The sequence below is a fragment of the Pelobates fuscus genome, chromosome 5 (assembly GCF_036172605.1).
Source record: "Pelobates fuscus isolate aPelFus1 chromosome 5, aPelFus1.pri, whole genome shotgun sequence".
NCBI classification, from domain to species: domain Eukaryota; kingdom Metazoa; phylum Chordata; class Amphibia; order Anura; family Pelobatidae; genus Pelobates; species Pelobates fuscus.
Genome location: NC_086321.1, coordinates 57,968,639 through 57,981,158, shown reverse-complemented (window position 1 = coordinate 57,981,158; position 12,520 = coordinate 57,968,639). Strand labels below are relative to the sequence as shown.

The window sequence follows — 12,520 nt, the reverse complement described above, 5'->3', positions numbered from 1 at the left end:
TGCACCTAGGCCACTACTTTGAGATAAAGTGCTCTGAAAAACTGTAGTGTTCTTTTAATAGTCGATTAATGCAAGGAAAAAAATAGAATTCTACACTGTGCAGATCCGGTGTCCCGTAATTTTCGGTTTCCTGGAAGTGAGGCTGAATCTGCTGAATGTAGGCTTACCTGTGTGGGGCCCCACCAGGAGGATGGTATGGAATCCTTACAGGGCTTGGGTGCGGTAACGTAGGCAGGGGCTGTACATGTGATATCTGTGTATTGGGCGTAGGTTTTTTTTGCGATACCGCACATGCCATCAGTAACCTCTTATGCTCCCGTCTGCGCATGCGCACACGTAATGTTTCATTTGTGTTCTACATAGAGTAAATAAGTGAGAATTAAAAGTGATTTTTTTTTTTTATTTCAGGTCAAAATAGAAAAATTCTGTCAGGTCTATTTTGCAGTTTAAATACTTTGGGCTAAATTTCAAATTATTATTTTATTATTTATAAAGCGCCAGCAAATTCCGTAGCACTGTACAGTGGGTGGACTAACAGACACGTAATTGTAACCAGACAAATGGACGCTTACTTTCTAGAGGGAGTGGGGTATAGTGACACAAAGAGTATAAGTAGGGGTAATGAAATAGGTTGCTAGAAAAGTATTCACTGAGAACCTATTCTCAGATTATTTTGGACAGTTGCAGGAGAGGAGTCATTTGGGAGGGGGGAGGGAGGGGGGATGAAAACCCGCTAACAGTTTAAGTGATGTGCTTTCCTAAAGTAGTGTATTTTCAAAGACTTTTTGAAGGAGTGGAGACTGGGTGAAAGGCTAACTGAGAAAGGGAAATTCACTTTGAATTCTCACTTTAGTGCGTAACTCAGCTACAGTCCCTATTCTATTGTCATCTGATGTTTGGGTACCAACTAGTGCTCTTAGGCCTACGGTTTATTTCAAACTGCTAGTTAAACACAGGAAAGTGTTGTTTTTTTTGTTGTTTTTTTTGTTTTGTTTTTTTTTCAATATCTTGTTTTTATTGATATTTTCAAATATATTACTGTATTGGCATAAACAAACAACTCTGTCTTAGTCCTCTTTGGTGAGTTATCTGGTTGCTGATAAACTAAGAAACATAATTAAAGGGACACACTGAGAACCATATCAAATGCAGATTATTGTAAGGCATCTGAGTCCTTTAGTTCTTCCCTCCACCCTTTTCTCTCTTGGTGATTTGACAAAACTTCCTCCTCGAAAGGCCAGCACGTTTTTTGGATATTATAGGGCAAATATTGGAAAAGGTTTACTGTTTTAATGGTGAACATTTAAAAAATTTGGCATGCTTGAAATTCTTAATTTCTTTTAAACTGTAGTCTGTTTTTTTAAATTATATTTTTAAAAAAACTACTATTTTTAAGTTTTTTTTTTGTTTTTGTTTTGAGGCAGCTATGTTTAAGTACATTTTGTCTGCAAGCTCAGTTTATCAGAACAAGAACTTTGCAAGTGAACAATATCTAATTTGGGCATATGAATCCTGACGTTCATGTGATGGACATCTATAAACTGCGCTCCAGGATGGTTTCAGGTCTTCAAATTGTGCTTTGTCCTAGCAGACCCAAGAAGACTAAAGATGGATGTCCCCACAGAGTAGGCTAAGCTGCAAGATGCTCTTATTAATGTATTTGTATGTAATAAAATATCACATTTATTTAATTTTATTTGAAGTAATAAAATGTGTTTAATGGTTAGCACCAGATAGGCTTATTTCTTGATTGCCTCACTTGTAGTGGGTATACAGGCTGCCTGTAGCTCTTCAGAAGGAGACGAAGCATCTTAGTAATTCGTTTTCAAGGATCAATCTCAGAGGATTTCTGGACTTTGTACATGCTGTGATTGGAAGGTACTTGAAATCCTGCAACCAAAGGGCATCCATCGGTCATGACATGATGCCACAGTATTCAGATATGTGGGACAACTGTGGGTGGGGGCAGGGTAGGTCTCAAGGATGACTTGTGTACATGTGTTTAAAAACTAAATTTAAGCTTAAAAGGACACTCCACTCTCCCGCGCCCCACTGAAAAAAACAAAACCATCATTAGAAGATATACCCTAAATGAAAACATGGCATGCATTTTTTCATTCAGGATATATGTAAAAATAGCTCGCAAAACTTCTTGTCTGCTGCCTTTGCAAGTGGCTGTGGCTGTCCAATCACAGACTTCTAAATGTAACTTAATGGAAAGTCTTTGCAAGGAAGGTACTCTGGGTAAATGCTGCCTCTTGAGTTTAACTTCACGGAGCTAAACAACCTAGAAGCAACCGGACCAATGGTCTGCTTAAACACCAGGCGTGTAACAGGGTTAATTTCTGTTGTATGCTGCACGTTTTGTAATATTAAAAAAAGAGGACACCCTCTTCACAAATAAAGCATTACAGCAAGCTAAAGGGCTTTAGGGGTACAGTATCCCTTAAAAGGGGCACTATAACGTGTATTCCTGACACTATAGTTCTAAAACCACTATTTATCTGTTCGACCCACTTAACCGTAAGTAACAAAGGTGATTTAGTCACCTTTTTCCAGTGCTGCGTGGAGCTCCTCGTTGCATCTCCTCCACCCTCTGCATGGAGATGCTGAACTTTCTCCATAGAGATGCATTAATTCAATGCATCTGTATGAGATGCTGCGATTGAGCTGCCCAGCCAACCTCCTTGGCTGAGATCACCAGAATTGAAAATCTCAGCCAATCCAATGCTTTCCTGTGGGAAATCATTGTGATTGGCTGCGATTCTCAGCCAATTGGCTGGGATCGGGGGCAGGGCAAAAAATAAATAAAATATATTATATATACATATGTAATTTAATTCTAACTGTATTTTGAGATATACATCTCAAAATACAGTTAGAATTAAATTACATATATATATTAGGGGTGCACCGAAATGAAAATTCAGGGCCGAAACCGAAACCAAAACTGCCTTTTTGCCCAAATACTTTTAAAATACTTTTTTTTTCCTTTGATTTTATTAATATAATTTGTGGCGAAACCAACCTCGCCACTGGGCCCTGGAGAAGCCTGTTTGCTAGTCTCCTACCTGCTGACTATGGCCCCTGGGTTATTTGGGGCATATTGTACTGTGTATTGCTGCTACTGGCCCTTTTAACAGCATCTATGGACATTTTGGGACTACTGTCCCTTTAAGACTGTGATACATATTCTAGTGTACTGCCTGTAATATTATATGTGTATTTGTGTGTTAAGTTTAACCTGGGATATGTATGCAGCATTCACTGATTGTTCGGTAGAATCACTCCATTTATTATATTGAGTGAAACTACCGAACAACCAGACCACCCAGGAATAAGTGTGCCTCCAATTACAGTTTGCAACAATGTTGCAAATGGGTAATTGGCAATCAGTGTAATGTATGCTTTGTCCTCTGGGTGGCCGCCATTCGGGAAACAAACACGTGGCGGCGGCCATCTTAAACTACCGAACAGCGGTGTTTTGCCGTCGAGTGTCTGGAACTAAAATCGGACACTTGACTAGGCAAACACCGCTGAGACCTCCATACTTCCAGAAATTCGTATGGAAACTACCGAATGACCCGCCGTTCGGTAGAAAGAACCCCATAAAACAAGGGAATTCATTCAAACCCTCTCCAGGCTCTATAACACAGGCAATTCGCCTGTTTTCATTCCCTTGTTTGTGACCGACCGCAGGGCCAAAATGCATGGAACTGTTTTCGGATACTTTACCCATGCGGTCGGTCAAATCTTTGGAACCCCATATCTCACGAACCATTCATCCGAATTACTTGAATTTTGAATATGTTGTCCCCCTGAATAAGGGCTATCCAGCGATGCTGGATTTAAAGGTGTACCCCCGGGTTTTGGGGTACATCCAGAACTTGGCTGAAAAAGTGTACCGGATAATTAAGTTTAATGTTATCTGCGGGGAGGGGATGTGTGGGCTGAACCATGTATGTGATTGGTTATTTTATGCCTCCCCCTGGGTGTGGCCTGTATGTGGATTATTGTAATAAAAGCCAGGCTGGATGAGCCAGTCCAGAGTTCCTGTTTTACCCTCAAAGTGATGTGTCGTCTCATTATTGGGGGAAGGATTTATGGTATGCTGTTCCAGTTGACTGCTAGGAGTACAAGCCTATTCGTATGGTTCCTATTCAATGGTCTACAGCATTCATACGCTTGGGAGAATTTAAAGGTTTCTTGGATTCGGTGATTATGGTGTCTGCCAGAGTGCTTGGAGTCCTCAGGAAGCACTAGGAGCATCCATTAACGGAGGTACTCAGTCGGGGTGCCAGGTGATCCGTTACATAATTCTTTTACATGGATTTATAAATCAAATATGAAAATCTACACGCCAATAAAATAAAAACCCAAACTTATTGAGAGCAACACACCAAAATTGGACAGAATAGCTTTAAAAAAAACAATATAAATAAAAATCTGTTAACCCTGTTTGCTATATATGACTGAATAATATATATATATATATATATATATATATTTAATTGAATACCATACCAATAATATTTATTAATAATAAAGATTTAGAAATGTGGACTAGGGACTTGAAGAAAGCACTTTGGGCAGATTGGCACGTGCAGAATATAATTAATAAATGAATGTGGCTATGTTTGCAGTAGGATAGGTTTTCTTAAAGTGTAATTCTTTATACACTTGTGGGTATACACGATGTGGGTAGTTTTACAGCAGGTTGCCCCACTGCTCTCACGGCACGTCTGGCACTTCCGGTTAGAAGGTTGCGCGGCGGCAGTGTGCGGTCTTCTCACATCGGTACCAGGGTGGATGGGGAGCAGTGGCGTACACATGACCAATGGGGCCGCAAAACATGGCGGCGGGCACCTGGTCGCAGGGCTGCGACTGCGGTATGTACACCAGTGCATGCAGATGCACACACAAAGGACCACTACAAACACCCAGATCACATCAGCTCAATGAAGTGGTCTTGGTGTCAAGTCCCTCTAGTTTTAACCCTGCAGCTGAAAGCATAGCAGTTTCAGAGAAACTGCTGTTTCACTGAGGGTTAATCCAGCCTCTAGTGGCTGTCTCACTGACAGCCGCTAGAGGAGCTTCCGCAAACTGAACGTCCATAGGAAAGCATTGAGTAATGCTTTCCTATGGGCGGTTTGAATGCGCGCACGGCTCTTGCCGTGCATGCGCATTCGGAGCTGAGCGGCGGAGGGATCCCCAGCGCCAAGGGAGTCCGGCGCTGGAGAAAGGTAAGTGCTGAAGACACACACACACACACACTCTCACGAACAGATGCATACACACTAGCTAACAGACACACACATTTACTGACAGAGACACACTCAGCGACAGACATACATACACACTCGCTTACAAAACATACACTCACTGACAAACACACACTCACTAACAGACATCAAACAGACTCACTAACACAAACACACTCAGTAACAGACACACATTGTAACACACTTACTGACACTGACACTAACACTCACAGTAACACTAACACTCACAGTAACACTAACACTCACAGTAACACTAACACTCACAGTAACACTAACACTCACAGTAACACTAACACACACTCACAGTAACACTAACACACACTCACAGTAACACTAACACACACTCACAGTAACACTAACACACACTCACAGTAACACTAACACACACACACAGTAACACTAACACACACACACAGTAACACTAACACACACACACAGTAACACTAACACACACACACAGTAACACTAACACACACACACAGTAACACTAACACACACACACAGTAACACTAACACACACACACAGTAACACTAACACACACACACAGTAACACTAACACACACAGTAACACTAACACACACAGTAACACTAACACACACAGTAACACTAACACACACACACACAGTAACACTAACACACACACACACAGTAACACTAACACACACACACTCACTAACACTAACACACACACACTCACTAACACACACACACACACACTAACGCTTTTTTTTTTATTTAATCCCCCCAGCCTCCTTACCTTTTGGAGTGCTGAGGGGATTCCCTGGGGTCCAGTGGTGCTGCTGGGCTTCTGGGGGGCCGGTCACCCGGCGGGCGCGCAAGGGAGCACTCTCCCCAGAGTGCTTCCTCTTCAGCTCCCTCGCGCGCCGCGTACTGATACCAGCGCCTGAAGATGACGTCATCTTCTGGCTCCGGTATCATTGCGGCGCGCGAGGGAGCTGAAGAGGAAGCACTCAGGGGAGAGTGCTCCCTCGCGCGCCCGCCAGCCTGACCGCCCTATTTTCTGCCGATATTTGCGCTACCAGGAGACAGGCCAGTGCATCAGGAGACGTGGAGGAGGCCATAGGAGGGCAGCAACCGAGCCGCAGGATCGCTACCTCCGCCTTTGTGCAAGGAGGAACAGGAAGAGCACTGCCAGAGCCCTGCAAAATGACCTCCAGCAGGCCACAAATGTGCATGTGTCTGCTCAAACGGTCAGAAACAGACTCTATGAGGGTGGTATGAGGGCCCGACGTCCACAGGTGGGGGTTGTGCTTACAGTCCAAGACTGTGCAGGACGTTTGGCATTTGCCAGAGAACACCAAGATAGGCAAATTCGCCCCTGGCACCCTGTGCTCTTCACAGATGAAAGCAGGTACACGCTGAGCACATGTGACATAGTCTGGACACGCCGTGGAGAACGTTCTGCTGCCTGCAACATCCTCCAGCATGACTGGTTTGGCAGTGGGTCAGTAATGGTGTGGCTTGGCATTTCCTTGGGGTGCCACACAGCCCTCCATATTCTCGCCAGAGGTAGCCTGACTGCCATTAGGTACCGAGATGAGATCCTCAGACCCCTTGTGAGACCATATGCGGGTGCGGTTGGCCCTGGGTTCCTCCTACTGCAAGACAATGCTAGATCTTACGTGGCTGGAGTGTGTCAGCAGTTCCTGCAAGACAAAGGCATTGATGCTATGGACTGGCCCGCCCGTTACCCAGACCTGAATCCAATTGAGCACATCTGGGACACCATGTCTCATCCACCAACGTCACGTTGCACCACAGACTGTCCAGGAGTTGGCAGATGCTTTAGTCCAGGTCTGGGAGTAGATCCCTCAGAAGACCATCCGCCACCTCATCAGGAGCATGCACAGGCATTGTAGGGAGGTCATACAGGCACGTGGAGGCCACACACACTACTGAGCCTCATTTTGACTTGTTTTAAGGACATTACATCAAAGTCGGATCAGCCTGTAGTGTGTTTTTACACTTTAATTTTGAGTGTGACTCCAAATCCAGACCTCCATGGGTTGAAAAATATGATTTCCATTTTTTTTATTTTTGTGTGATTTTGTTGTCCACGCATTCAAGTATGTAAAGAACAAAGTATTTCAGAAGAATATTTAATTAATTCAGATCTAGGATGTTATTTTTGTGTTCCCTTTATTTTTTTGAGCAGTGTATTAAAGTTCTACATATATAATTATATAATATTTTAACATAATTATGTGATTTTATTAATTCAAATTTGAGGTACGTGCCTGACAACCCAGGTAGAATGTCCAGAGAATTTAATTTGCAAGCCCTATATGTAACCCTGTAACCTTCCAAGATACCATAAAACCTGTACATTGGGGGTACTGTTTTACTCAGAAGACTTCACTGAACACAAATATCAGTGTTCAAAACGGTAAATTGTATTACAACGATGATATTGTCAGTGAAAGTGATGTTTTTTGCATTTTTTCTGGTCTCAAAGGCAACATTACTAATCTGGCAAATTTCAATGTGTATAAACTGAAAAATGGAACGTGCTATAATTGACCCTGTAACTTTCCAAAACACCATAAAACCTATTCGTGTGGGGTAATGTTGTACTCGTGAGACATCGCTGAATACAGATGTGTGTTTTATTGCGGTAAAAGCTAACAGTATTATGGCATTCACAGTTAAAATGCCATGCAAAAATTAAGAAATTTAATTTCTCACACCTTTTTTTAGATTTTATTCATAATTTGTGTATATTTGTGTGTGTGTGTGTGTATATATATATATATATATATATATATATATATATATTGTGACGAAACCAATCTCGCCACATTGTATTGGAGGAGCCTGGTTGCCCGCCTGCTGCCTCTGGACCGGCAGCTAAAGGGTTAATTTTACTGTGCAGAAAGGTTTATTTTTCCCTTTCTGCCCAGCCGTTCGGTAGATTCTATCTACCGAACAATCAGCTTCTTTTCAGCCTCCTCAGAGCCGTGGGAAGCCGGCCGGCGTTGTTAATGGGCCACCCAGAAAGTGGCGTGTGCCTCCTATTGACCTCCCTGAAGCCGCGGTTAACCGCGGCTTAACAAGCGTGTGCCGGCAATTGACCACCCAGTAGCTGCGGTTAACCGCAGCTTAATTGATTGTTACTGGGTGGTCGCGGTTACACCTAGCCGCCACACAATGGCGGTGTTCTGGAGCTCCCCGGGCAGCCAGCGCTTGTCTGCCCGGCTTTCCTGCACTATAAGCGGACACTTTTGCGTGCAGGCACCGCTGAGCCTCCAGCCCCCCCTGGTTCTTATTCGGGACTTTGAATTTGTATCACAATCTATGTGAACTGTAGTAACCCAGATAGCCTGCCATGGAGCCTGTTCGTGCAATTAAAATGTATTTGTGTGGTCTGGGTGCCATTCACCTAATAATGTGCACCCAGACCTGAGCTATCTGGGGATATGTAACATGTCTGTGTTTTGTGTATAAAATGTGTCTGTATGTATTTTAAAGTGATAGTCTGTTTCTGTGTCACCACGTGCATAATGGAGTCTGGCCTTTGTCCTGGGAGATAATTGAATTACTTCATTAATTATCTCCAGGACAGAGAGGAGGAAACCAGGATGCATTGTGGGAAAGTATTGTGGCTGTGTGTACGAAAATGATACATGTCTGTCTGCTGTTTCAGTCTTCCATTTGGTCCCCATGGGGAGTGTCCACCAGGTGGGAGACCTGCATAAATACAGGGGCAGGTAGCCCTCAATAAACAGACCACTGCTTGACCCTCAACACGGAGCCTTGTCTCGTTCTTGGGGGGGGGGGGGATTCACTGTATGCTGCTGGAAGATTGATTGCTAGGAGTGTAAGCTGATGTCTGCTTTTCCTGTTTGTCTGCTAGCAGCTATTCGTGAGGTTCCAGTTGGAGTGCTACCTTATTCCCTTGTATGCAGTTCGGGAGTTTGGTGCATTAATTTATATCCAAATTCGTGAGTTTTGGTGCATTTACAGTAGCTGTGCCTGTCTGTGAAAAGGGGATTATCGCCTAAACGGATTTTTACCCCTTTTCTGCTGAAACGGTCCGTTACATATATATATATATATATATATATATATATATATATATGTATATATATATATATATATGTGTGTATATATATGTATATATATGTATATGTGTGTGTGTGTGTGTGTGTGTGTGTATGTATATATATATATGAATAGTTGATGTGAAATGAAAAGCCCTGTTTTTCCTGAACAAAATGTGTGGGTGTACTTAATGTGAAAGAGGTGACTTAGGGTTGAACAGGCATATAGTGCAAATTCCAGATTTTGTTTTGATCAGAACGTGTACTATTCATTCCGTCCTTAAGGGGTTATACTTGTGGTCGGTAACAAAAGCCGAGTAATGGCCTACTAATGGCAAGTCGGTAGTGGTGTGCCGAAACAGACGTAAGGGTAGAACACACACTTTATTGCTTAAGTATTACAATACAAGTTAAACGCTTTTCATAATTCCTTCTCTGGTTGAGGAATACACCTACTTGCACTATATGCCTTCATGTGTGTGTGCATTTAAAACCTATGGTGTATCATAAAATCTTTTGTGTATTATACATTCTGTATCCCTACTTCAGTAGACATGATTTTTTTCAGTGACATAATGATACTGTTTCACCCACACCATCTCACTATTGGGATTGTTGCAGACATGGTAGATCCCTGGGATAGCTTTTTTTTTTTTTTTACACAAGGCCCACATTTTACATGTCCTAACCATGCCTCTGTGCCTCCCCCAGGAGTCTCCTGGGCCCCATGATGTTTGGCGTGCACAAGGCATGACTCCATCCTTCCTACATGAGTCTCCATGTTTACAACACTTAGTGTGTGTGTGTGAGGCACACCTCTACTCCTCCCCACCCACGAGTGTTCTAGAATCTAGGTGACGAGACGCTCAGTGTGAACGAGAGAGCTGTTTTCAAGGTCGCAATCGCCTGCTCTTGCCACTATTATTGGTTGGTTGCATAGTTGTGTTTTTTTTTTTTTTTTAATCCACTTGGCTTTTTTTCAGCCCTCTAGAAACAATAGATTTATTATGTTGTTTTAATTTACACATTCCCTTCTATCTGACATTAGCAGAGACTTTCTGCTATTCACTACTTGGTCATAGTGACATCCTCCAATGTGATGTTATACATAATTGTGTGATCTATTTTTCCCCATCTCATATCCAGGGTTAGGGTCAGATATCCTAATTACTATACAATGGCTATGCTTCTTACTCATAGGGCATTATGATTTCCTTGGATTTTCTTTTAGTTGGTGTTTTGATTCTTTACATTATAGAAGAGTACCACTGGTATTTCTATTTTTGTTTTTATTTTGCTGTTGTCTTTACCATAGTTACTGAACACACCTCCCTTGGGAAGAGCTGACATTTTTGGCTCCAACATTTCAGGTATATGAACTATTATGTTGTACTTGTATTCTTTATATATGATTAAGACCATTGGGCCAAAACATTGTATTATTTTGTGTTTCTTTCTTCAATAAAATTCACAATGCCTCCTTCCTGTGGATTCTGTATTGTATATGGTTACTTGTAGACTGCAGGCTTCCACCATGGAGCACCAGGGGGCGCATTGGTTTTCTACACTTTTATATATATATTTATAATATGGTGATTTAATATCATGGTGTAATGACTATTGTTGTGTTTGTACTTTTAATGTAATGCATGTTCTTATGTTTTCTCTTTACAGTACATTTGGAGCCAGGTTTACCACCTTCAGATAAAAAGCCTGCTGGAACTGCAGAAAATCAGGACGCACACACCGGATCTTCAGGCAGCGAAGTAGAGATTGTGGGAATTCAGGAAAATGCACGGTATGAATGTCTGGGCATATTATTGCTCTATCAAAATCATACACATTGCAGCTCTTGTGGGATATGCATGCTCTCTCCATTGCTGTACCTCCTTCTCCCCTACATCAGCTTTGCCTGCAAATTGAGTACTCCTGTAGCTGCTTAATAAAAAAAGAGATAATTCAGAAGTAAATATACAGGTTTATACTTGATTACCATGTAATGCAATGCTTTTTACCTTGTACCATTGCATGCCTTTGGTTACAATAGGGAGTCTATTTACATACTTTCCAACTGCAGTCTAGGCTGGTACAGTAAGCTTTAGCACTGCAGCTGCTGTGGAGTATATTTGCTTTGCGTTTTTTTTACCATGAAAAATGGGAAGATCAGTGGATTTCAAGCCAGTAAGGACCACAAGTCCTGTTTCTACCAACCTACCCAGAATGGAGTGATTCCTATTTATTCTGGTTTTCTACTAATTTGAATAACCTTTGTTTCAAAATCATTGCAGGTTTATTGAGGTCCAGTTTGAAATATTTCACTTTGTTCTTAATACACAGGTTTGTTCATCCCCGTGGAGGTGTCATACAAAGTGTGTCTTCGTGGAAGCATGCAGCCAGTGCCCAGTACCACAGTTCTCACCAAACTCCATCATGGACAACTGTGACACCTCAGCAGAACTGGACTACCCCTCCAGAGGTAGTTGACCTAACTCTGGACGAAGACACGAGACGCAAATATTTACTGTAACACTGGTCCACTGTGTTTCTGTCCTACCCTCTTCCTGTGGCACAAAATGTTCCTTGTAAGGGTTCAGATGCTCTCTTCCACGAGTCAAGGAATTCATCTTTTGAATGGTTTCTCTATAAATGAGCAAATTTACTTCATGGAGCATATAATTAACTTTTATTTTATAATTTTTCAGGAGGCCAGCTAAATCAATCTTGTTTATTGCCCCCACGTAAACAACAAAAAATACCCATTTCAAACCAATCATGGGATAAGAACACTTTTACTCATTGACTATCCCATTCCCCCTTGTTTTCCTAGGTAATTTAAATGCAATTAGAAAGCTTAATATACGCATACATATTTATGTTGTAAATGTAGTGATAAAATATTTTATTTTCCCAACACATACTTGGGATGTCATTCACCTTCATTTTTATTTGAATTGATAGTTCAAGGAAGAAATCCCAAAGGATTGCCAAAACACTTGGCACTTAATGGGGCACCTGTCTTGTGTGGAAGTCAAGATATTCAGTCAAGCTGTTCAGTCATTTTGAATTGCAAGTTGTCCTCATGACTATTTTGCTGAATAGACTTGAAGTAGGTCACAGCTATGAGTGTATGCCATGTTTTATAATTTTACCAATTTCCTGCCCTTAATTATTAAAGT

At 41.9% G+C, this 12,520-nt stretch overlaps 1 protein-coding gene across 1 annotated transcript in view; it reads left to right on the top strand.

The window, feature by feature from the left end:
- ARK2N (arkadia (RNF111) N-terminal like PKA signaling regulator 2N) overlaps positions 1–12,261 on the top strand; it is a 57,451-nt gene extending 45,190 nt beyond the window's left edge. Inside the window, exons 4-5 of the mRNA XM_063453887.1 lie at positions 11,019–11,142; positions 11,682–12,261. Of these exons, the coding sequence (XP_063309957.1) occupies positions 11,019–11,142; positions 11,682–11,871 (314 nt within the window). The 3' untranslated portion in view covers positions 11,872–12,261. The remainder of the gene's footprint in view (positions 1–11,018; positions 11,143–11,681) is intronic.
- The last annotated feature ends 259 nt before the right edge of the window (positions 12,262–12,520 follow it).